The following is a 25,656-nucleotide window of genomic DNA, read 5'->3' as shown; positions in this document are numbered from 1 at the left end:
GAGAGAAGACTTCCCCAAGTACCCGTGGACCTACCTAGAAGGTCGAAATAAAGTTCTGTTTGGATTTCGTAATTTCTGGATGGAAACTTAGTGGAGCATAAATGAGATGGCAGTCTCTGTGCTCAACTATTGTGCGTTCATTGGTTGATTTGTTTGATATCATGATTGATCATGTGATGAGCGATCCATGATCTGGGTAATTCAATCCTCGGGCGGCAGCGAGGTGGATTTGTGGCTCCGTGGCTCTGAATTAATCTCATACTTAGCCAACTTCCTTCATACCCGAGGTCATCTCATACATTGACCTCTCATATTCGCACGACTCTTTCAATACTTGATCATCATTGTTCACTGTGGGGCCCCATTTTGCTACCCCGATTGACATGCGATCACATAGAACTCATGCTGGATTTGTGTCAGATATAGCCATGGCCAACAGCTGCAGCCAACACACCAAAATCAATAAAGAAAGGAAGACAACCTTATATAGAAGGAGTGGCACATCAACGATGATCAATGAGCAGGAGCTGACACTTAAGAGAACGGAAATGAGATGGAGTATTAATATAGATCACCTCATTACATCCTCAGCTTTTCCAGGACTCTCAGATTGAAAGCCCTACGGATTGCCCAGGCATGCGAAGACATACGGAGTAATATACAATTAATCTCTATTCTTAGTGGGCGAAGTGAAGAATGGTATGAAGAAATCCTACAAGATCTGCCGTTTCCTGTTATCGCCATTTCCCGCACGTATTCGGGTCCTTTGCATCCTTCAAGAACTTCCCATTCCCAGGACCATGACATTAATACGGATAATTGATGCGTCTACACACGATGAGTCTCAACTTCTCGGCGCGCCAAATCCCAAATAAGGGATTCTTCAGCCTCGTCTCTCATGAGTGAGGACGAAGTATGAGTGAGTATCTTCAAATAGAAATGGGATTTAATCTCCCCATCCCCATCGAGTGGTATTGGGTGATTTGGCACAGATCACATAATAACCTTACGGATGTTCGAAGGATTCTGCAAATATCTCATGCAAGGCACGCACACGGAATCGTCTATCCTCACCGTCGCGCGTTTAAGGAAACCTTGGGATTTGATGAGAAGATAAGATCGGGGCAAGGATTAATTAGGGATAAGTCAAGGATTACGACACTTTTGAAATAGAATTCCCTCCTTTGATTGGAAGATATATTGGTCACTAATTATTGAAAATTAATTCAACCAATTGTAACCTTGTCTTTACATTTCTGTCACTTCTATTTTTAAATATAGTATCAAAAAATATAACACTTCGGATCCACACTCCAACAACATCACCTTGTTTGTATCATCAACAATGAGCACTATGATTACTGCTTTTAATACACATCCGCGTGGAGTACTTTATCTCCATCACCAGCCCTATACAGTAATGGAAGAATCATTTTTATCTTTACCGCTGTTATCTTTACCGCCGCAGACTTATACACGTAGTTGATTTCCTCATCAAGGAGCCGGATCTCCTAACGCTGACTTCAATCTCTTACTCTCCTTTGGAATCTTGCGCGCGTTTAGAAGTCTCGGATCTCCCCAGGCTTCCTCTCTCACTGTTACTCCCCTTCTCTCCTATCCTAGCCCTGTTTCTGAGGCTAGCATATTGTTTCACACAATTCGTCTTTTCTAATTGGCTATTTCATATTCTCACATTTCACTTCTCATCATTGCCATATTCTCAAGATGGCAATGAGTTTCTCTTCAGATATCACGTTAGTAGGGCCATCTCCACTGTCTTTTAGGAAGACACGTGCGTGCAGGCAGAAGTCAAAGACAGGGTGTACCACTTGCAAGTGAGTAAAAGTGGTGACTGAAATGTTCGATTGATCCACATGATCGATTGGATGTTGAAAGTGTGAAGTTTGTGGTTTCTTTCATCATACTGAAAATTTTCTTATGTTGAAAGGTGACCATCCGATCATTTACTAACAGTTCGTTCAATTGTAGGCTGCGAAGGGTCAAATGTGATGAGACCAAACCATCGTGCATGCGATGCATAAACTTCGGGAGGAAGTGCGATGGCTACGAGTATAGTCCTAAGGTATATCTTCAATCTATCCTCTAATCTGGCAATACTAACACCAGTTTTAGGATAAACCGGCTTGGCTGATGGGCCCAACTATATCTACTGGCATATCTCAAGAAGTCGTAGAATCTCCACCGTTCTCAATACCACCTCGTATCTCCGTGTTGAACTTCGGTAATGAACAAGAGGCTCAATATTTTGATTTCTTTTGTAAAGAGACCGTCTTCGAGCTCGCCGGAGGGTTTAAAAAGAAACTGTTCAACGTCATCATCCTTCAATCCTGTCATACTGATACATCTGTCCGACATGCTGCCACCGCAATCGCTGCTTTGAGCAAAGCAATGAAAGTCTCGAAATGTATAGACCCGAGAGAAGGTGAAGCCGGTTTCAAGAGGATTTGTAAGTCCCAAGGATAACTCAGTAATGTAGTACTAATCGCGTATGATATAGCCGATCAAGTAGAGATGCACCGTCGATACGCTCTGAAGCAATATGGAAGATCCATTCGGTATCTTCGTAACCTTATCCGAACGAGTCAAAATTCTCTTCGCATACCTTTACTTGTGTCTCTCATTATATTTTGCTTTGAGAATTTTCGTAAGCTCCATTCTCTCTTTGAGCATTTCTGCTACACAATTACTGATCCCGGCGTCTGATAGATGGCAACACTCAGCTGGCCGACAAACACATTTATAGTGCACTTAAGATGATGCACCATCATGAAGCAATTTCAAGTCATCCCCACCACAATCCGTTATTGAGCTCTCCTGCGCCGGATTTGGTAGAAAATGAGATTGTCACTGCGTATCTCCACCTTGCTCTGGCAATCGTGACACGACCAGATGATCCAGATTCATTAAGCGATAAGGTCCTCGATCTCATTTCAAACGATATACCCAAACCGGACATTCCTCGACAACTTGACAATCTCGCAGAAGCCGAAGTTCATTTAGAACATGTGTTATACCATTCTCTCCCGAAGATACCAAGGGCAGACCTACAAAGGCGCTTGGCATCACCGGATCTCTCTCCTCAAGGTTTGGCAATCAGCTTTTCAAGAATTCAAAAGCTTCACCCAGAAGCATCATCTCCTATCCTCACTGGATTCGAGTTTCCTAAGTTCAGTTCTAGCTTTCAAGATTGGCAAAGAGCATTTCAGCCAATCATTTCTTGTGCACAATCTCCTTCGGGTAAAGCAGATTTTATTGCTGCCACCACTCTTCAGATTAAGGCTCTCGGGATAGGACTCATGGGTCAAGGAGTTTTCCTTGATTACAGGATTTCCGATCACTTCCTTCCCATCTTTCGTCAAATCATCTCTCTCAGTCAAAAGCTTGTTTCCGATCCTCGATTCTTGAAGACATTCGTCTTCGATGCGGGGATTATTCCTTCTCTTTTCGTTGTGATATACGCGTGTCCTGATCAAAAAATAAGGAGAGATGCGGTCACGATCTTAAGGGAAGCAGGCCCTAGACGTGAAGGCACATGGGATGCTTTAAAAATTGCTAGTATTGGACAAATGCTGTTAGATTCCGAGGAAATAGGGCCAATAAAGACGAAATCGACATTTCTGCCATTGAATGATATAAACTTGATGTCGCCAACAGTATACGAGGAGATTCAGACACCCATACTTCAATCTCCACGACCAAGACGGAGGTCTCTTCTTGTTTCACCACCTCTGTGGGAACGTGGTTCGGAGCGAGGGTTTGTCATGAATCCGTCCTAAGTTCGCTTGAAGCCTATCCTGAAGGTCTTTAATAGTATGTTAAGATCCAACGCTGAGTTGCAAGTCTTTTTGGTATGGACCTCTTTTCTTTCAGAGGGGAGAGGGGGTTATTTTGTTCGACATCTCGATGCTTTTTTGCAAAATTTCCTTTCGGAGTTTCTTATCAAGGCGATACAAAAGCCTTACATAGATGCAATGGTACGTTGAGTTCACTAATTTCATGTCTAAGTTTTCATTCTTCTAACTGTACATAGGTTTATGTATTTCCATCTCACCATTCCGGAAACCACCACTCAATCAGCTGATACGCGATACCACTCACTATTCTCATGTTGATGTTTCAGCGCTCTTCATTCTATTCACTACCTCCTTTTTTATTTTGATCTATGGATTCCCTATTTATCTATTCCTTCTTCGTCTTCTCTACTAAAACTTCTTCTTTTTCTTCTTTTCCTTAAATTCTCACGATAAACGAAGACATTTATTCTCTTTGTTCTGACATTCTCGTGTTCATATTTTTCCATTTTTCGTTGATGATATTTCTTTGTCTCCTTATACCATATTTAGCTTTCTTTTTTACATCTTACACGACTTACATCAGGGGGGAGAATGGATTATGGGATGATTGATATTATTTGAATCTTTGGATCACAGGGGAGTTAGGTTAAAAGTATTTGGATTTCACTACTGCGTTTCTTGTTTTTCTTTACTTTCTCGGGGAGGCAATGAGATTGGAGATTTGGTGTTCAAGGAGGGGAGGTGTTTATGAATAGGGTAGTTTGGTGATTCGAAGTTTTACTAACTTCTTTGATACTTTGTTCTTAATACCTTTTACGAGTAGATGAATGTAGGTGGGCGTCTAGATTATCTATATAATAGTTCAATCGAAGCTCATGAAATTTTATATTTATTATGTTTCCTGTTCACCACTTGAACCTTGAATCACTCGACCCTAAATTCACCTCCAGAACAGATGCGAGGATAATAATTACAAATTCCAAACTAGGTATATTACGAATGCATCAAAACCCGGGGGAAAGTGTCTGTCAAACTTGTCCACAATTAAATTTACAAACATGTGCAAATCAACACGTTAAGCCAAAATATAATATAACCCCGACAGGACGAGTCGCATTGACAAGATTGACATGTCAGCATTGATAGCAGCACCAACGTATGATCAGATTTAAGTACGTTCCGCATTCGTTTCTTTCAGAACTTTGTGAAATCTTCAATGTTTCGCCACTGTGACACAGCCATCTTTTTTTGACTCTTGAGAGCCACCGGAATTTACAACGACAGGGTTTGGATGGAGTATCACGTGTAGATTAAGTAGGCGCAGGACGGGTTGGATGGCTGGCGCTCATCATGAATTGCGTAGACAGAAGGGTTGGCAAACAACTGGAATTAGAACGGATTCCGATGAAGCCGTTCGTATTTCAATAACTCGAACTCAAATAAATTGTACGCCTTTCCCTCTTATTTTTGTACTGTTTCTATTGTTTATTGTTTCATTTCCATTTTCTCTTTAGATACTCAATTGAATTTGATTGATTATTGAGTTTTGATTCACTGCTGTTCAAAGAAAGTAACTATTAACTATTGACCTGGAAGAGCCCCTTGGCAAAGATCAATCACGTTTGGGCCTTCTGTTGTTTCGCTTCTAAACGTGCTCCAGAACCCGAACTTTATTCAACCCATTATTCCATCACTCACATCTTCCTCCATCTCCAACAAAACAATAACAACAAATACTCACGCAACCTGATTTATTTACGACACAAACTCTTGCTGAGCCATCTATCATTTCAATCACAGCGAAAGTAAAATTTACGACCTCTCGACGATCAAATTAATACCTATACCCACAAAAACAACACAATGGCGGACCACCGAGAACCTCAATATGATCCTTATATCCCCAGCGGAGGAGCTGCTGGTGCAGGTGCCGGTTCCCAACAAGCAGGAGGTAACCAGAGGACGGCGGCATTACAAGCTGTAAGTGATATACAATCTTCCGACGGGTAGAGAAGTTGTCTGTCGATGAATTTTGAGTCTCGGGAGTTGATGGAGAGTTTTGTCACCCTATCATCATCATGCATATGACGATTTTGCGACCGACCGACCATGCGATAAGCATCAACAACCCACAGAACAAATATATCGCGCCCGAAAGTCACGATTTGGAGATATAATCTCAAAATGTGAGATTGAGAAGAGGTGCAGATTGTGCTGGCATCGATAAATTACATGATGATGGTTTTGCTGCGCATGAAAATCGTATCTTGCCGACCACAACACAAAAGACCGGAGATATGGTGGTTGCGACTATACATATTGGCAACGATTCCTCAGACATTGAGCACGATGTGTAATTGGAAAAACTTTCTCAATCACAAAGGGGCTCCAAATTCACCAGACAACTTTGACAACTCGAGGATATTTTATTTTATGTTGCAGAGCTTTGGCTGACCTCTATTTCCTTTTAGACTATCGATGATACCGTTGGTGTAATGCGCGAGAACATCAACAAGGTCTCGGAACGTGGTGCCCATTTGGATTCTCTTCAAGACAAAACCGATAGTCTCGCAGTTTCAGCGCAAGGTTTCCGTCGTGGGGCTAACAGAGTCCGCAAACAAATGTGGTGGAAGGTAAATGATGATCTCTGGCAAAAATTAAGGGGGCTGGGCTAACATTTTGGACAATAGGATATGAAGATGAGGATGTGCTTGATTGCAGGCATTATCATCCTAATCATTATCATCGTGGTTCCTGCTGGTGAGTCACTCTTACCCAATTTATGGATATACAGCTAATGAGATTCTAGTTGTTGCTTCCAAGCATTAAATTGAGTACGAACGAAGAATGGGAAAATGGACTTGAATGACGGGATACTTGGGTATAGAGATTATGAAAGAAAAGATACATGAACGTTTGTACGGACTTTCATGGAACGAAACAATTGACACCAGATTCTCCTAGGCTTTTGCATGGGGGACCTGCAAAGCTAGGAGGGCAACGAAGGGGCTTTTAACGATTCAGGAGTTGAGATTTTTTGAGATTTTTTACATGATCGGCTCTTCCTTTTTTTTCATGAAGGCGTCACATTGATATCGTTTGACTTGATGAACCTCTAATCCATTTCTTATGATCTAACTTGGTTTGGCTTCTGGTCAACGATCTTCAATCAGACTACGAACATGGATGAATGGGATATTCAGCTTGAAAGGGGAATTTGTATCTTGTAGTATTTGGTGGATGGTAATTGAATGGAGAGATTATGACTTTTTATATGTATACCCGTGGATTGTGAGTGAGTGAGTGAGTGAGATGTAATGTTGATTGGGTTGTGGAAGGAAGGTCTGTAGTGAGATTGAAATCATGAGTGATGTGTGATGAATGATGGATGATGAGTGATATTGTGCTGCTAGAAAGTAGGTAGGTATGCATGCAACGCCACTGCTAGCTACTTGAGAGAATAAGACTAGTCCTCGCGTATGGGGGAAGGAAATACTTACCTGACCACCTTTTAAGTTTGGTATGTACATCTATCTAGCGGCAGAGGTGCATACTTTTTGATATGAGGGTATGAGTAGGACCTAAATGTTAATGTTGTTTCTGGTCTAGGGAGCTAGAACTATCTATGTATAGAAAGAAGCACTTATTACCTAGTTAGGTAGGATATGAAGAACCTTGGAATGCTACGAATATAGCGACTTTGGTGGAGCTAGTGCAGTGAAGTCTAGAGATTAATCTGGATGGATTCTGGAGGATACGGGGAAATGAGTTTGGTGTATGTTTGTTTATCTTGGATGAGAGATAGGTACGTTGGTTGGTTGGTTGGTGTGAGGAGTGGAAAAGATAGGTATGCACTGGGAGGTTCGAGTTCGGGTATCTGTTTGGTGGATATGTATTAGATTCTTTCTGCGTACGATATAATGCGTGTAGTAGTTTTGAAGGGCTGGGGGAATGGATGAGTGGAGTGGATGAATGGATGAATAGATGGAGTGGATGGAATGGGTATGTACGAAGAAACTAGGAGGGTTGGATATGATACTCGAGAATCAGTTACGAAATGGTTACGTGAGAGTTGGGTTGTGGGTAGGGTGAGGAAGGAAGGATGGAGGATGGATCAGTTTTTGGTGTCATTGGACCGAGATCAGTGATCGGAGCGGATCTGATAAGATTATGAGATGATGAGATAGATGGTGTTGGAAAGTTTAGAGGGGGGGCTGATTGGATTGGTTGGTGTGATTGATTGATTGATTGATGGGTGGGTGGGTGGGTGGATAAACTACGGACTGGACTGGACTGGCTCGACTGGATAGTGAGTGGACTTTGGGTACTAGGAAGGGAAGAGTAGGGAAGGATATTTGCTTCCGTCATGGATGGATGGATTGGGAAAGTGTGCTTGATGATTGTGAGGAGTTGTGACTGATGAGATCATGATCTGTTTATGTGTGTGTGTGTATGTGTGTAATAAGATGTTGTTGAGTTCCTGCTTTTTGAGGATTTCTATTCTTTGGTATTGATGCTGATGCTGATATTGTTATTTATATTCATATTGACTTTCATATTGACTTTCACTCCTGATCAACACGGCCTAATACGTTTCTTCTTATCTACCACTCCCGAGGTCCTACTAAACTGTTACTTACTACCTTATTACTTACTAGCTGCAGTCTGCACGTTGAAGACTTTTCCCCCTTCATCCCACGCACCTCCAGATTTCACACAAAAGGGAACCAAGGGAATGTTCCGCACCTTTGTTTCCCACTCATATACCAAGACATGGGTGGGACGTGTGTATCAAGTGAAGTCTGAAGCTTTGGGAGAAAAGTTTGACACGATAAAATGGAATAAAAACTTCTCTAGGTGGGGTATTTCTTCATGTCAAGAGTCCATCTCTAACCCAATCATATTCCACCATCTTAAAAGCCAACCCATTCCAAACACTTCAACCAATCGTAGAACATCGGCCCTTCTCCACATTATATTTTCACAAGGCACAAGGTCAATCAAATCCCTGAGGGGTTAAATCCAGATTGAATTTATTACCAGAGCATTTAGGAACTATGACTGTCATTTTTGATAGCTGATGAGTATTATCTACTTCTTACATTTTCATTGAAATTGAAATTGTGAAGAGAGTTGAGCAAAAGGTATGAGATATATTTTTTTATTCGTCTTCACGTTCATCTTGATTGTTCCCTTTCGTTCTTTCTGTGGAAGAATACTGCGAGAGCTTTATTCACCAAACAATTGAAGAAATTGACTCACTTACACTTTATATCCCTCTAGTCTGCGTTATTTTCAGTTCATAGCACTCTCAACCAACATCTTCGAATCCTCCCCGCCTTGCATGAGATAACTCTCGGATCAAACGTTTGTTTGGCATTGAATTGCATCGAATTTCTCTTTCATAAGCTCCGCACAAAAGAAGTTATAAGAAGGCAGAGTTTGTTGTCCTCAACACATTTCACTTTGAGTAATCTCTCCACTCCATATCGATTCTAACCCCCACCCATCATGTTGGCACTTCGATCTCGAGCAGCTGTTGTTGCGAGAAGAGCACGCACTGCTACTAGCAAATTCCCTTCCTCTTCGACTGTGAGATCCCTCCCACAAGCTACCACCGCCATCGCTCTTTCATCCAGACGTCAATACTCTGCGCCTGCTACAGATAGTTTTTCAACTCGTTCGACCGTTGTTCAACTCCTCAGCAACATTGGCTCCAAGCGCGAAGTTCAGCAATATCTCTCACATTTCAGCTCCGTGTCTTCTCAACAATTCGCAGTTATCAAGGTTGGTGGTGCGATCATTACTGAACATCTCGAATCTCTCACCTCTGCCCTTGCGTTCCTCAACCATGTGGGTCTCTTCCCAGTTGTTGTACACGGTGCGGGACCACAATTGAATAAGTTATTGGAAGATGCGGGCGTGGAACCACAATTCGAAGAGGGCATTCGCGTTACAGATGGAAAGACATTGGCAGTTGCGCGAAAGCTGTTCTTGGAGGAGAACTTGAAGTTGGTTGAGAAGTTGGAGGAGATGGGAGTCAGAGCGAGACCCATCACTTCTGGTGTTTTCGGTGCGGATTATTTGGACAAGGAGAAATACAATTTGGTTGGCAAAATTAACAAGGTTAACAAGGGTCCGATTGAAGCTGCTATCAATGCGGGATGTCTGCCTATTTTGACTTCTATGGCTGAGACTCCTGAGGGTCAAGTTTTGAACGTCAATGCTGATGTTGCGGCTGGAGAACTTGCCAGGGAATTGCAACCATTGAAGATCGTTTACTTGTCTGAGAAGGGCGGACTTTTCAATGCGGATACCAACGAGAAGATTTCTGCCATCAACCTCGATGAGGAATATGATTCTTTGATGTCACAATGGTGGTGCAGATATGGTACCAGATTGAAGATCAAGGAGACTAAGCAATTGCTTGATCTCCTCCCAAGATCTTCCAGTGTTGCTATTATTCACCCAGCTGATCTTCAAAAAGAGTTATTCACCGATACCGGAGCGGGAACTTTGATCCGAAGAGGCAACAAATTAGCTACTGTCAGCGCTCTTTCCGAGTTCGAGGATATCCAGAAATTGAAGGATGTTCTTGTTCGAGATCGTGAAGGTTTGGATGCACGAGCTACTGTTGACAGATATGTTGACGGACTCAAGAACAAGGAATTCAAGGCCTATTTTGACGAGCCAATGGATGCTCTTGCAATTGTTCTTCCTCCAAAGTCTCCAAGTTCTCTCTCTAATTTGGCTACCTTTACTATTACTAAGGCTGGATGGTTGACTAACGTTGCTGATAATGTCTTCGCTGCTATTAAGAAGGATCATAGTAAGTTGGTTTGGACTGTTAAGGAGGATGATGAAAACTTGACTTGGTTCTTCGATAAGGCTGATGGTAGCTTGTCTAAGAATGGAGAGGTTATGTTTTGGTATGGAATTACGGATGGTAATGAAGTCAAGGATCTCATGACTGAGTTTGCCACTCACGGTAGATCTATGCTCGGGGATGCTAACCTTGAGGCAAGACTTCACCGTGCTGCTAGAGCAGCTACTGGAATGAGCGCCGCCATGTCTGGTCAGGGTGGTATCAGGCAGCAAGCCCGAGCTTTCTCTACTTCTGCTCGTAGACCTGCTGTCAAATCTTTGCGAAATTCCCGCTTCCCTGTATCAGGACGAGGATATGCTACAACTACCAATCCTAACCCTCCTTTTGGCAAGCAAAACTCATCCAACACTCAACCCGCTAAGGTTGCTTTGATTGGTGCCAGAGGATATACTGGACAAGCTTTGATTAGTCTCCTCAATGCTCACCCAAACATGGATCTTAGACATGTCTCATCAAGAGAACTCGCTGGACAAAAGTTGAAGGGTTATGAGAAGAGAGATATTACCTATGAAAACCTTTCCCCAGAAGACGTTCGCAGAATGGAAGAGAATGGTGAAATTGACTGTTGGGTTATGGCACTACCAAACGGTGTCTGCAAGCCTTTCGTTGATGCAGTCAACGAGGGCAAGGGTCCTCAAAACAGTGTCATTGTTGATCTTTCTGCCGATTATCGATTTGATAGCAAATGGACATATGGTCTTCCAGAATTAGTCAACAGATCCGATATTGCCAAGGCAACTCGAATCTCCAACCCAGGTTGTTATGCTACCGCAGCTCAACTTGGAATTGCTCCATTGGTCCCATTCCTTGGTGGTCAGCCAACCATCTTCGGTGTATCAGGTTACTCTGGAGCAGGTACCAAGCCATCTCCAAAGAATGATGTCGAGAATCTTACTGGCAACATCATTCCTTACTCTCTCACTGATCACATTCACGAACGCGAAATCAGCAACCAATTAGGTATTGAAGTTGCATTCATTCCTCACGTTGCAGTCTGGTTCCAGGGTATTCATCACTCTATCTCCATTCCTTTGAAGGAGAAGATGACTAGTAGAGATATTAGGAATCTTTACCAAGAGCGTTATGCTGGAGAGAAATTGGTTAAGATTACTGGAGAAGCACCAAGTGTTAAGAATATTAGTGGAAAGCATGGTGTAGAGATTGGTGGTTTTGGAGTACACAGCAGTGGTAAGAGAGTGGTTGTTTGTGCAACCATTGATAATTTGTTGAAAGGAGCTGCAACTCAATGTTTGCGTAAGTTTTATCTTTTTGTCAAAACGTTCTTGATCATGTTTTGCATTGATATGAAAGAAGTGGAAGCTAACATTGTGATAGAAAACATGAACCTCGCATTAGGATTTGCTGAATATGAAGGCATCCCACTTGATTAAATGCAATAGCCCAGGTCCTTTGAGTAAATGCATACAGGTAGTTTGAATTCCGTGTGTTTTTGCGCCCGAAGATTTAAAAAAATGTTGATAAAAGACGGGGAGGGGAGTAAAGGAGAAGAAGGAAGGAATTTTGGGATCAAGTTGATGTTGGGTGAAGCAAGTGGGGAAGAGCTATGGATGAATGCGTTGTATAAAGAAGGGTTTGGGGAGGATGGAGTAGAAAAGAAATTGGGGTGATTGGTGACGTGAGATGAAGTGATGAGGTAAATAGGTTACTTGAAAGATGGATGGCTTATGTTGTCATGAAGGAAAATTAGTTTTGTAGTGATAAATACCAATTTTGTTCAGTCAGTTGTTGGTTTTGAGTGCTCGTCTCGGGGATTCTAGGGGCATAATAAAGTGTTTGGGGCTGGTACATCTGAGTACATTTGAGTGACTTGTGACGTGTATGTTATTGGAAAGGAGAAGGAGATGGAGATATCGAGTTTTTTGCCTTTTAGTTCTCGTTACCTTTCGGGATGTAGCTATCATGACGTTCTAAATTATTGTCGTCTTCTGTTCATGTTATCCTTTTCTTTCTTTTCTGGAACTCTGAATACGTGAGTACGTAACCATTGGAGTTCGAGATGAATGTATGATTGCGTTTGTAATTGTCTTGACACTCATATTCGAAATATTGTATGGATTGGACGGATGACATGAGTAATGATGAGTGATGATGAGGATATAGTACTAGAGATATTTCTTCACAAAGTAACAAAGTATCATATAAATGCAGACGAATATTTCAGACGATTGGTACCCAAGTATATGATTTTATCAAACTACCTAGGTAGGTGTCTAATCTAATCATTCAAAGGTTGATTGTTAATGCTGTGGTACAGAGTAGGTTCATTCACCCCTCTTACGAGATTATAAATCTTCGCTTGTATCCTTCGACGCTGTTTCTCATTTTGATATCACGAATGAGTTATAAGTTATTAATTATGCAACCCAAACCCAAATCCTTACCCATAACCCTTTCACGCACAAGTCATCGTCCCCTGCAACCAGCCCCTGGAAAAAACAAAAGCATGCTCCTCATTCACCGGAGGCGGAACCGAAGACTGCACCACAAACGACGGACCCCTGCGCATATCCTGCGCACATTCAATCACCGCCTCCATGACTCTCCCCCCATACTCATACACCACCTTTCCCTCTCTCCCCTCCTCATCTATCGTAGACTTCTCATCCTCCCAATACGTCACATCGAACGGATACGAGAGCGTATCATACTCATGCACCTCCCACCGATTATCACGAAACATCGTCCATGTTTCCGCGTCAAATGCAGTTTTCTGCACAATTTGCACCATGTCCCCTATTTGCGCAAGCGTATCCGTTCGGTACATACTGGCCAGTTGGTCGAGTGTCCCGCGGAGATATAAGTGTTGGGATGCCCATGCGCCTTCCTGATATCGCGACGTCGCGAGCGCGTCGAATAGTTCTTCGCGCGGAATGGGGCCTAGTCCGCTATCCTGACTGCTGGGTTCCAATTCTTCGGGGAGGGAGATCTCGAATTTGAGATGGATTTTGGACATGTGGGTTGTGGTTACTGCGCGACAGAAACTGTACCATGCTTGTTCCCGCGTCATGTATTTGATGGCTTTTGTTTCTTGGGGAAGAACTGCATCTTGCTTTCTACATCTAGGACCGCTCTTAAACGTCACGTGGGATCCGGAAACCGTCTTGTGCTTGACGACCTTTTTCCAGCGGTGATCGATTTTCAAAACGAAGGTGGTGTGGTGGGGGATAAAACAGCCATAGGGGAAAATATTCATAACATCGGGTCTCTTTCTCTGCCATCCTATAACCTCGTCTCGAAGACCTTTGGTGCTGAGACGGAGAGCGTGGAAAGTATCGATAAACGATGGACTGATTTCGATTTCGGTAATGGACGCTACGAGGGCGTCGAAAATCATCCATCGCAATTCGCAGGGGATTCTTAGAAATGGTGGTAGTTTGGCGCGGGATGGCTTGGATCGAGAATGGTAGGAAGGAGTATTTCTCAAGGTGCGTTTCGATGACGATAAAACTGGGGATGGGGACTCGATAGTCGAATCCTGCTCGTCTTCGTCGTCGTGGATGTGCTTCACGGGAAGGATGGAGAATCTGGGTACGGAGATTAAGATATGTATACCTTGGTATGCATTATTGCTGGAAGTTCTGGAGTTGGATCCATGTATGCGAGTGTGGAATATAGATGACGTACCTATTGGAAAACTTGAAAAGTACCATTTTTATCTACTTTCAATGGGTACAGATGTAGTAATTGCTGTTTTATTAATCAGCAATAGTATTATTTTCGATTATCCTAGGCATTGATAGGAGGGATTAACTTACTTATTGGTATTGTGATATGAATGATCAAATGAATGTTCTCAAGTGTAAGTAATGCTACTAAAGTACTGAATGAGTGTTGATTTTGTTGTGATTACATCTTGTAGGATTAACGAGCACTGAGAGGGATTTGGTATTAATACTATTTGCAAGGGTGTCTTAAGGTAAGAACTAACCTGCATGCCTTTTTATCTCATTGGGGAAAGAACGTAACGATGGAATGGAATCATACAGGTGTAGATTCTTCATCCATTCCGAGAATAACATAAAGATACTCATTCACCCTATTGAGAAATATCAAGGTTCGAAATATAATCAAAATCGAAAAACACAGCTGGTGATTTCGATGCGGAGATATATCGATCGTAAACCAGGAACAAGTATCTCCTGGTATTAGCACTGTGAATGTTTCAACAAAAAGCGCGTTGTACACATTTCTTGAGAACATGGTATGGAATTTCGTTTCCTTTTTCTCTCCGCTTGGCTTATCTCCTGCTCAGGGAGTGAAGAGAAGTTTCCTTCTCTTTGCTACCCCCTATGCGGGAAACGGCTCTGGGGTTAGTGTAGGGTATCTGCGTGTGTGATATGTAGATCATGTGAATAGATCTTTAGATTTAGTGTAACTCTTTCCTGACAGTCCTGATATATAGTTCTTCATTCGGTTTGTGGCATATACCCACAAACGTGGATTAGACTCCGCGGGAGCACTTTTTGAATCCACGCTTGCGTACCCGGTGGTAAATCAAAGCTGTAGTGGGTAAACTGATACATTCAGACCCTCAAAATCTCAAAGTGGTGAACAAATCCGGAGTGCGGAACGAAGAGGGTTATCCTGGTAAATGGAGAGGTCAGAGAATGTGAAGTTTGTTTATTCGTTGTTGGGCGATTAGAATGAGGACCCTCTTCAAAGACTGGGTAAGTAGTTGATAGAGTTGGCGTCAGAAATCTTTGTTGAACTCTGATTTGAGGTCTTCGGCACCAAATTATGTCGTACCTAGCATATGAATACTCCGTCGTATATCACGTTGTCTAGGTAATCAAGACGAAATGGATAGTATCAAACAGACGTTGATTTTTGCTAAACACGGTGTGATGGCGGAAGTTCATCGCTTCTGGAAACCTGCTCACTCTGTCTAAAATCCTCATTGATCGTGATTACACCCTGGGGAAAAAAGAAGTTGCTAGGAGGTTACCGACACACTTCCATACCGTGTCTTGTCCACTTCAAAAATATTGTGTCAAATACCTCTATTCATTGTCTCGATCCAGGTGTAATCCACGTACGGGAGTATGGAAAGTAAGTGCCTTCGCTTCCGCACTGGCAAGGCTATGAGTCTCGTTTGTCCCAGATATAAGCAAGACATAGGTGTATTCTAGATTGATAAACGATAATGTCGCTCTTCGATCCTAGATTCTTGGGGATATTGCTAAAAATCTACGAACCAGCTAGCCGGGAAACCATGAAGACCGTAAATTTAGGGTGAACTTTCACAAATTTGTCTGATTCCTTGAGTCCATCAAATCTATCAAATCTTTCACTACCTATCGAACTCCTCCAAGCTTTATCAAAAGAATTTATTACACCACATTGTTTTACCTCAAAATCATACCTAGGCACTAGCACCATCCATCATACCTCGAAATGATCTCCCAGCAAGCATACTTCAACTACAACTGTCATCAGTAAACATACCAGACAACATCTCCTCAATTCCAACCCGTACCTACCTAACCTCCCAATCACAAACTCCAAAACAACTTTATACACCCCATTCCCCAAATTCCCCTCAAAAATCACTAGCTCCATCTGCCCACTCACTTAGCCTCAACCCTACTCCTCTAGCGTCCTCACTAACATTAGCTCGCACGTTTCTCAAACTAAAACTCTAGCCACAGTTAACCAACTAACTAACTAACTAACTAACTACTGGAACGACCCTCAAAACTTTTCGCTTCCTGTCATTAATTAGTAAAATATCCGGCCCTTTCTTAGTAGGAGACTAAATGATCTTTATTTCCCCCTAACAAGTTGTATCTATAAGCGATATCTTTCATCCACTTACCTGCATCGCTATATTTACATTCTTTTATTTTAGAAGGTTACTGTTTTACTCACGTTTTGTAAAGGAGGGATGGAGTAATTACCGAGTAATGATAAGTCAGGCTAGAATATAGGTATTGTGCGTTCAAACACCCCCTATCATCGTTGATGCTATTTGCAGAGGGAATACTAACTTCAATCTCGATACCTCTCTGCAACGAGCGATCACGATAACTAATCTTTTTGTAAATTCAAGAGGGAAAATCATAATAGATGAGGAACTAGTTTTTATGTTCGTGATTGTTAGAGCTCATGATTTAGATGCCGAAGTGAATGTCGCTTTAGTTTTCGAACCAGTCGAGAATGGAGCTTTATATTATCCACGGATTGTTGAGGGATCTTGTTGCAACAGAAGCTTCTTGAGAGGAAAGAATAGCTTGATTGTGAGGATGTGGTCTTGGAGGTGTTTGATATGGATATGTTAGTGAGAGGTTAGAGTGACGAGGCTGGACAGTGAGAAATTAATTGTCGATGATTGTTCTAGCGACCACTTCATATTCACCAAACAATCATTAAAGGAATGCGTATTCATTCACTCGAGTTCATAATCACATAGAAAAGAGAAGAAATTGTTCAAGAAGTGATTATTATGATTTCGTAAGTCATAAAACCATGCGTAAAACTATTAAGTTTCCCATGCCACCATCCTATCCCATCCTTCCATCCATCATATTCAGATAAAAGAGAACCCAAAGCCTAAACTGACAATCGTGTGAAGATAATAGAAGCTCCCCCAGTTACGCGGGTATGCCCAATCCTCGGGTATCGCAAATTCATGCCGCGTTCAGCGAGGGTATTATTGTACATGTGGTTTATTGGTAGGTCTTGTTTCCTCCCAAGGTCTTGGAACCATCAAGGTCGGCATCAACTCTTGGATCAGCCCTGTGAAAGATTGTTAGTATATGTTCATGAATAATATGGGATAGAACTGTGCTTACTTGTTCAACAAGTCGTTGTTGTGTGGACCAGCAGTGTTTTGAGCAGTTCCTGAGCCAGGAGTGGCGTGGGAACCGGAGACACCGAATGCAGAGTGTCCAGTGGAAGCTCCGTGGCGGTTACCAGTGCTGCTCAAATCGCTATCGACTCTTGGGTCGGCGGCGTTGGCAATGTTCGAGTTGTGTGGACCAGCATTTGTGCTGTGGGAGATTCCTCCACCGAAACCAGTTCCTCCGACAGTGTTGCCAGCGGTTGTACCTTGGTGGTGAGTACCGGTTGAGCCAGTAAGACCACTTCCGTAAGTATCTTGGGTGCCATAACCAGCAGAAGTCTTGTTAGGAAGACGGTTTCCATCCAAGTCTGAATCGACTCTTGGGTCAGCAGCATTGGCGAGAGACGAGCTGTGAGGTCCGTGGGAGCCCTCAGAGTGACCAGTATGTGTTGTACCTGGAATGTGGGTGCCGGTGGTGCCGGTTGTTCCAGTGTGTCCATAAGCTTGGTGGCCAGTAGTGCCTGGGACATGGGTGCCAGTGTGAGTACCAGTGTGAGTACCAGTTGTGCCATAGGCTGCATCTTGAGTGCCATAGCCAGCGGAAGTCTTGTTTGGAAGACGGTTTCCATCTAGATCGGAGTCGACTCTTGGATCAGCGGCATTGGCGGCAGCGGAGCTGTGGGGTCCGTGAGAGCCCTCAGAGTGTCCAGTGTGTGTTGTGCCTGGGATGTGAGTGCCAGTGGTACCGGTAGTGTTGTGGGTGGTACCTGGAACGTGAGTGCCAGTAGTACCGGTGGTGTTGTGTGTGGTGCTAGAGGTGGTGTGATCCTTTTCCTTGTGGGAACCTGAGGCTGTTAGATTGGGGCATCTAGACCAGAAAAGAGAGTAAACACATACCGATGTGAAGGACATCCTTGACCTTTTGTACAGTAGATTCTCCAGTCATTTTGAATGTAGTATATTGTTTAAAGGTTTAAAATAAAAAGTGGTTGTGGTTTGTTTTGATTTGAAGTTGTTTTCTGTTGCTTTGTATGTTTGTTGATGATGGAAGAAAGAAAGAGGATGTGGGAGGTAGAAGGCAATCCTTATATAATAAATCCGACGACCTCAAATGCTTCAAGACCGATGAATGAAGAGGCAACAAACCTGTTTGTGACGTCACATTGAGGGAGGTACCCAGGTATGGGAAAGTTCCAATCCAACAAAGAATGCACTCCCACTTCCACTTCCCCCTTTGAAAGGCAAAGAAAGGCAAAGGGAATGGAATTGTGAGACCAGCTTGCTGCCGTCATAACAAGGAATAGTTGTACCAAAGCATGCAAGTAAGTATATTGACCTATTCCTGACCTCCGTACCCCGCAAATCCCCGTTTTTTAACAAACTTTCAGGTTTTCTGTAAGGGGCCAAGCTAAATTGATTAACTTTTGCAAATTGTGACCTATCAAATATATCTCAGTTAGTCAAAGTGGGCCATCCCACACTGTCAAAAAAAGTACAGTACTTGGTACCAAGGTAGACGCGCAAGAAATGAACTACCAGTAGAAACCTTTGTGGGCTTACGTATAGTATTATTAGAGTTTGTAAGACTGGAAATTACCTGAATTCCTTTTCTTATTAACCTACTGAGCTTCTTAATTTTGAATCCCACTACTCACTTAGTATTCCCGCCATCCCACCATCCCATTATCCCACAGAGCCACACTGCCAGTGTCAGTGTCAGTGCCACAACTACCAACCCGGGGAACATACACATACACATCTCCAACCCCAAACCAACTTTTTTCGTCTGGATTCTTGCTTGAATGAACTTGGTAGGTTGGGTCGTACCAGGCAATGCCCCATAAATGCCAACCTAATCTAAAGTCGTCATAGCATATGTGGCGCAAATTATTCTAACGTCATTGAATCATGTGGCTGTAGGGCCGACCAATCATTAGTGTAGATCTGACAATCGGTAGTTTCAAAAACCTGCCGCTAGCAAATGTGGCTGTGCAAATCTTATTATTAAGTGGACACTTGGACACAATCACCCCATTCCAAGACCAATGTTGAAATCCCTATGAAATATGTCGAAAGCATGACGTCTGAAGGTCGATAGGGAATAGCAAGGCAATCGCATGCTAAAGCACGTGGTTATCAAATGGCATCTTCTATCTTCTAGGTAGTAGATGATAGAAATGATGTTGCATCTCCGTAAATCGTATATGCACGCCTCTTTGCTTTGGGAGTGCAATTTTTTGATGCTGTATTGCTAGCAATTGAGCGATTGCATCATAGCTCAAAGAGTGTTGCACATCTCATCTAAAGTTAGGTTGAGATAACCATTCGAACGACTTCAAAATCATCTTCTGTGATCTTTGGCGGTACTGTAAGCTTAAGCCACGGTCTGGAGGATAGCGTTTGCAGAGAATCGATGCTCGAATCACGTGAACAATCGGTTTCGGAACTGTGGCGTTGGCCCATGGTTATCATGCTTGCAAATTGTTGTTGGTTCTTCCCAACGCAATTTCTTCCAACTTTTCAAAAGCTGGAATTCTTGAAATTCCTTGCTTAGAATTTGATTGAATCAGTGCAGCTCTCAAACTTACGTTCTCAGTTCGATACGCTTGAGAACTTTTCAGACGTGGCAATAATGTGAAGCTCGATCTGAAGCTCTGATCTAATGCTGATCGATCGTCAACTGATTGGTTCTATGAGGGAGTCGGTAGCACTTACATATGTCATCTGAAGGTTCCTCTCATTAATTGTCATTACTGCTTTACTCTGTTACTCGGTCACAGTCGTCTTTTTGTCTTCTCTTCGCTGGTAATAAGAAGAGCCTGCGAGGTACCCACACAACATATGAAACACGAGTCTTAGTAGGCGAGTGTGCTAGTTGCGGCACTTCTGATTTGTTCTTATCGACAACAGACATCTAGATCTCTCGCTGTGTTTTCGTTCTGTTTCTATATATAAAGTTTTTCATGTCTTCTTCGAGCTTGTCCAGATGAGGAAAATTTTCCGAATGCTTCGATCTAAACACCTGTCCAAGCACTCTATGCAACTTTAAATCACTGACCATTGTTCAAATGACCTTGTCAAAATATACTTGGGATGATTGCTTCAGTCGATGATCGACAACATAGTCTCATCCAATAAGTCCATCCTCACATATTTTCCTGATTGAGCAACGGCGTAGCCTGGCTGATATATAACTTAGGTTATCACCTCGGGGGTGTCCAATTAATTCAATTCATTTATGCCAAACGAGAAATCTCGTTTGTACTTTTACTGTTTGCTATTGTTCACGATAGCTTATTGGCATGACCTCGAGATCTGACCAACGTAAACCTTACTTGGTAGCCATGCTGCGGCTTTCTCGTACCTTCATGCGAGAACATCTGGAATTCCACAAGGGATTCCATTCAGATGCCTAATTCCATATACTCTGGAACGTCAATATGCACTGCAAATTTGGGTCTTGATCTGAAAGTTTGTTTTCGCGGGGAAACAATTAGGAGGATGGGGCTGGATGGCATAATTAGTTGCGCTCAGACCTTTGCAATGTTGATCGTCTCAAGCCATATTCGTCTCCTAATTGTCTCACATGAACAATAATTACATAAGGTTTCCTCCAGCAGAGCAGCCTTATGATTTTCTTGGAATATTCTACGTGTTTCATGGATGGTTTGGCATATGAATTTGATTTTATTTCACCCTCTTAGTAGAACCACCCTAAATTATTGGCAAAGATTGGCATTACATCTAAGTACAATTCAATCCCCATACCTATTGATCTTATCGTAATATTGTCTCATTCTCTATCTATCATGACTGCTTGCTAATTCGCTTTAATTGGCATCCGCATCACGACGAAATAATACTTCTTCGTCTCCTGATAATACGCCTTCCTCATGGAGTCGACAAGTAACCTTGAAGATGTTTCCATAGGTAATTGCCCTGAAAGCCAAAAATTTGTACAAAATACTAAATCATTTCAGCATCCCGAATACTTCTGATATGTTGGCCTCTGTACGGGATATCTGGAATCTTAATAATGCTGAGATTAATCGCTAAAGCCAAATACCATCTCGCATTTGCTCTGGAGGATCTTTTAGTTATACTTGCTATGGTATGCAATCATTTCTCTTTCTCTAGCACTATAATAACATGATCCAAAGATTTCTGGCATTTGCCACATATCACTCAATTCTTGGGGTATAACCTTTGGATTAGGAAGACACATTGTGTTTCTTACCGAGACCCAAGCCGCGATGGCTATAAGAGCTGAATTCATCGGAGAGCCTTTCGGTAAGTCCCCTTCGAATTGTCGAGTTCGTCCATCGCTAAAACGTTTGCAGGTATCATATCACCAACACTCGGCAGAATATCCTTCGCCGTTTACCTCCTACGAATACTTGGACATCAGCAAAATATAAGACGGTTTCTTTACTTTCTCATTGCCCAAAATGCCATTATAAATTTAATGGCACTCATCCAAATATTCTTCGAGTGTTCCAATATTTCTTACAATTGGGATCGTGTTGGACATGAAGACCAATGTTGGACCATGGGAACACAAGCAGCTATTGGCTATTTCCAAGGATCATCCAGTTCCTTAACCGATCTCGCTCTCACAATTTTACCGGTTGCAATGGTTATCAATCTTCATATTCCTTTGCATTTGAAGTTTCTTTTATCATTTCTATTGGGAGTCAGCCTTTTGTAAGTTTCTTTTCCGGGATATCAAAACTTAGCTAATCATCTTAGTGCTTTCATTGCGGCCGTCATCAGGACCTACTGCACAATGGGGAATAACGATGATATTACCTGTAAGTCCAAATAGCCTGTATACATTGAACATTCAAATCTAATCGATATAATAGTCACTTCGGTTACCTATATAGTATGGTGCGCAGTAGAAAACTGCACTGTCATTATAACCTCCTCAATACCATTTCTCCGACCTCTCTTCCGGACAGCTCCCAAACCATACATCGAAGTAAAAAATAGTCCGGCCCCAAAAATTATGAACCACAATGAAATCGAGTATAGAAGTTCGAGAGAAATACTCGTTGATCCTGAAGCCAACCGGGAGAAATTAGATTACATGGGAGATAAAAAAGATGATGTCAAGATCGATGCTCATTCGCTTGTGTAGCTTGGATAGAAAATTGGCGTATAGAATAGAGGCTTTGGGATACATGATTAAATGATTTATGATTTGTATATTATTGCGGTGGAGTTCATGGCGCTTGGCGCTGGGTTATCTCTTGTTCATTGATAGAGGTCATTTTCTCGACATACTGTCAGTACAGTACTGTCAAATGACACTTCGAATCATGCTAGTGCCGTGTCGGCTTCATTTAAGCTTTACTTGCTTCAGATATCCTTTTGATGTCGAAGCTTTCTTGAACATAGATTACCATTATGGAAGACCGAGTTGAATATAAAAAGAATCTCCCCTAGAAAAATTTGCATTAGTGTGTCTATCAGTGTTGTATTAGTATTTTCTGTATTTTAAATGTCAATTTAGGGGTACATATCGATACCCGTATTCATGAGACTATTCCAATAATTATTAATGGAATTTTCTTCACCGAAGGAAGTATTCGATATCTCAATGCTGTTGAATTTTGCTAACATATCGAACCATTCTAAGTTACATATTTTATACTGGGAATGTATCTGTTTTGAACGAACCTTATAGTTTAAAAGGAAAGGCGGGATCAAAACATATGGATTTCAGCTCAAAATCACTTGTATCATATCTGTCGTACAGCCTCTTTTATATAACATCTACAGACACAAATATCGTTAACCATCATACATATTAGTATATACATGGTACTCTTCATAACAGCAATAGCAATACTATTGTATACTAATCACAACACCGATATTCATCAATTGACCCTGATTCAGGAAATTGGTCTTTGGTTTAGTATGAATCAATGAAGCAAATAACCGCACATCATATTGATTAGCGCGGCTGCAAGTTAATGATAGACCAGTCTTCGCATATTTAAAACAAGCCGTTTCTTGAAAATAGAGTGATTTTGAGAAGATCATTGCAGATTGAAAATTCTGCTGATTGGGACCTCGTTGTATCTTTCTTTGATCCTGTGAAGTATTTGTGTATAATGACACGCTACCTACCCCGGAAATTATTTTCCTATTTCTTCATCTCTAGTTATCAAGTGCAAGTGTGTCTCTTGATTTACTCTTCTATTGTGAATCTATATACTTGTGATATATACTGCGAAGAATTTCCCTATTGGGATTTCTGGAAATGTATAAACCATGTCGACTTTGTCCATCTCGTTCTTGGTAATCATCACAATCCTAATGGAGGTATCTATACTTCCCGTGGATGTAACTTTGACAGTCAAGATTGCCATGGATTTACCCTTGTTTATCTGGTATATTCTATGCATCATGAACCTTGGAATGTGCAATCAGTTTCTATCATACATCTACTGTAGAGCTTTGAATCAATACTCAATCGAAGACCAATGTTTTGAGAAAGTTTCTTATCCTGGCGCTGTGCTTTGATAATTTATATTGGCAATGAGTAGTCTTTGGTCAGTACCCTTATTCCAACTTCGAAATCGGACGTTATGAACATATAACTATTTTTGATCTTGATTCTTCACACACGAATCGAAATAAACAATGGTTACTGTTATTCTTTCTGTTAGCAAGCCGTGTCGAATATTTTCATCGGCCACTTTCACTCTCTCCTACTGAATATGCCCAGCTTGGCTTTTAATTGCAGAGAATTCATGTGGAGATTGGTTGACCAACTAAAATATCAATAATTTCTACACGTCTAGCACGAAGGTTGGCTGCAAGTTATACGGCAGCTGGAGTTCGATATGTGTCCCAGTGAAGATTGTTTGTTTCTTAAGTTATTGTGTCGTAGAAATTTTCTGATGCCAGGACCTCGGAAAACTTGACGTGCAATGCTATCATCAAGAAACGAAGTTCTCTGCCTTTCAATGCAAAGTTGATACAGACATACAGTTTACACACAGAAAGCAATGCACCCATGCTGGTTCAGAACCATAGAGGTGGATATATCTCTAGCAGTGAGGTTTCATATGGAAAGTGGCAAGACTTATAGCGATAAGCCAGGAGAATAGGGAAGAGGGAATAAAATACGTCGCCATTGACCATTGCAACATGCAATGCTTCTTCCAGTGTTGTAATTAGTATTTTCCGTATCTTGGATACACTCTATTTCAGTGATGTGTATTAAACTTTTGAAATATATTTAATAATTATTATTAGATTGAATATCACTGATAGTATTCAGGATAGTTAGAATATTGAATATCACTAGTAATATTCCGAAATATGGAAATTTGCATATTTTCATTTGAATGTTACATATTTTGAATAAATTTAAGCTTAATATGGAAAGAGGTTTCTCAAGATATATAATATCCAAGTGAAAATATATAAATTCCCGTATTTAAGTATATCTTAAGTATAATCCTTTCATACAATACATACAAACATAAATATCATTAACTATTATATGTACTAGTGTACGTATTGTATTTCTGATATCAGCCACAATAATACTACTGTATAGTAATTACAACACTGGCTTCTTCTGTTCCCTCTGCATTCTCAAACTTTCCGGTTAAAAGAGAGACAATCGACTTGGTCGTCATCTTCATCTTTGTTTTTATTCTCTTCATACGCATGTCTCGTTTTTTCCCTTTGGATATCCATGAATCTAACAAATTCTCCAAAGTTTCGAGGGAAATACTGCAAAAATGATAATACTCTTAGTGCAGCAGACTTAGGCACCCCTATCCCACCTGGGGGTCTCAGTAATACTAGATTCGCAACTACCTGCTAAGAATATTTCGTTACATTCTGTGAATTCAGGGGTTCATCGGTAAGAGGAGCACTTGAGAGCTATGGCCAGAGTCATACGATTATCGAGATTAGGGGTACGTACGACGTTTAGATTTGTGGAGAATATGGCAGGGTATCACGGGCAGTTATTGGCTTCAGCTTATAGATGAGGGATTAATCAGAGATGGAATACAAGGAGAGTGAGCGCCAGGGCATTGTTGAGCTACGATTTGTGATTGATTGTTGCAGAAGCACTTGAATAATCAGGGCTTATCTCTTACTTGATCAAAAGTATATCATTT

The 25,656-nt window shown here is 41.7% G+C and overlaps 6 protein-coding genes across 6 annotated transcripts; 4 read left to right on the top strand and 2 right to left on the bottom strand.

Moving 5' to 3' along the window:
• Positions 1-1,725: 1,725 nt before the first annotated feature.
• Positions 1,726-4,102, top strand: EAE97_001485 (uncharacterized protein; the record flags this gene model as incomplete). The annotated part of the gene is made up of 7 exons (XM_038871996.1): positions 1,726-1,835; positions 1,990-2,083; positions 2,134-2,467; positions 2,519-2,665; positions 2,728-3,775; positions 3,842-3,995; positions 4,052-4,102. The coding sequence occupies 7 exons, from the start codon at positions 1,726-1,728 to the stop codon at positions 4,100-4,102; spliced, it is 1,938 nt and encodes a 645-aa protein (XP_038736554.1).
• Positions 4,103-5,678: 1,576 nt separating this feature from the next.
• EAE97_001484 (uncharacterized protein) lies at positions 5,679-6,644 on the top strand (the record flags this gene model as incomplete). The annotated part of the gene is made up of 4 exons (XM_038871995.1): positions 5,679-5,795; positions 6,287-6,448; positions 6,506-6,575; positions 6,625-6,644. 4 exons carry the CDS (start codon positions 5,679-5,681, stop codon positions 6,642-6,644), a joined length of 369 nt encoding a protein of 122 aa, XP_038736553.1.
• Positions 6,645-8,835: 2,191 nt separating this feature from the next.
• On the top strand, positions 8,836-12,505 carry EAE97_001483 (uncharacterized protein). Its single transcript, XM_038871994.1, has 3 exons — positions 8,836-8,959; positions 9,099-11,955; positions 12,037-12,505. The coding sequence occupies exons 2-3, from the start codon at positions 9,327-9,329 to the stop codon at positions 12,090-12,092; spliced, it is 2,685 nt and encodes an 894-aa protein (XP_038736552.1). The 5' UTR covers positions 8,836-8,959; positions 9,099-9,326; the 3' UTR covers positions 12,093-12,505.
• Positions 12,506-13,114: 609 nt separating this feature from the next.
• On the bottom strand, positions 13,115-14,372 carry EAE97_001482 (uncharacterized protein; the record flags this gene model as incomplete). Its single annotated transcript, XM_038871993.1, has 2 exons — positions 13,115-14,246; positions 14,347-14,372. The coding sequence occupies 2 exons, from the start codon at positions 14,370-14,372 to the stop codon at positions 13,115-13,117; spliced, it is 1,158 nt and encodes a 385-aa protein (XP_038736551.1).
• Positions 14,373-17,387: 3,015 nt separating this feature from the next.
• Positions 17,388-18,449, bottom strand: EAE97_001481 (uncharacterized protein; the record flags this gene model as incomplete). The annotated part of the gene is made up of 3 exons (XM_038871992.1): positions 17,388-17,457; positions 17,514-18,348; positions 18,401-18,449. 3 exons carry the CDS (start codon positions 18,447-18,449, stop codon positions 17,388-17,390), a joined length of 954 nt encoding a protein of 317 aa, XP_038736550.1.
• Positions 18,450-19,842: 1,393 nt separating this feature from the next.
• On the top strand, positions 19,843-22,719 carry EAE97_001480 (uncharacterized protein). The gene is made up of 6 exons (XM_038871991.1): positions 19,843-21,433; positions 21,484-21,614; positions 21,664-21,793; positions 21,844-22,207; positions 22,253-22,314; positions 22,369-22,719. The coding sequence occupies exons 1-6, from the start codon at positions 21,397-21,399 to the stop codon at positions 22,641-22,643; spliced, it is 999 nt and encodes a 332-aa protein (XP_038736549.1). The 5' UTR covers positions 19,843-21,396; the 3' UTR covers positions 22,644-22,719.
• The last annotated feature ends 2,937 nt before the right edge of the window (positions 22,720-25,656 follow it).

Source organism: Botrytis byssoidea (genome assembly GCF_014898295.1).
Source record: "Botrytis byssoidea strain MUCL 94 chromosome Unknown BBYS_003, whole genome shotgun sequence".
Taxonomy (NCBI): Eukaryota; Fungi; Ascomycota; class Leotiomycetes; order Helotiales; family Sclerotiniaceae; genus Botrytis; species Botrytis byssoidea.
The sequence above is the reverse complement of the archived record's forward strand: the minus strand, read 5'-3'. Positions and strand labels throughout refer to the sequence as shown.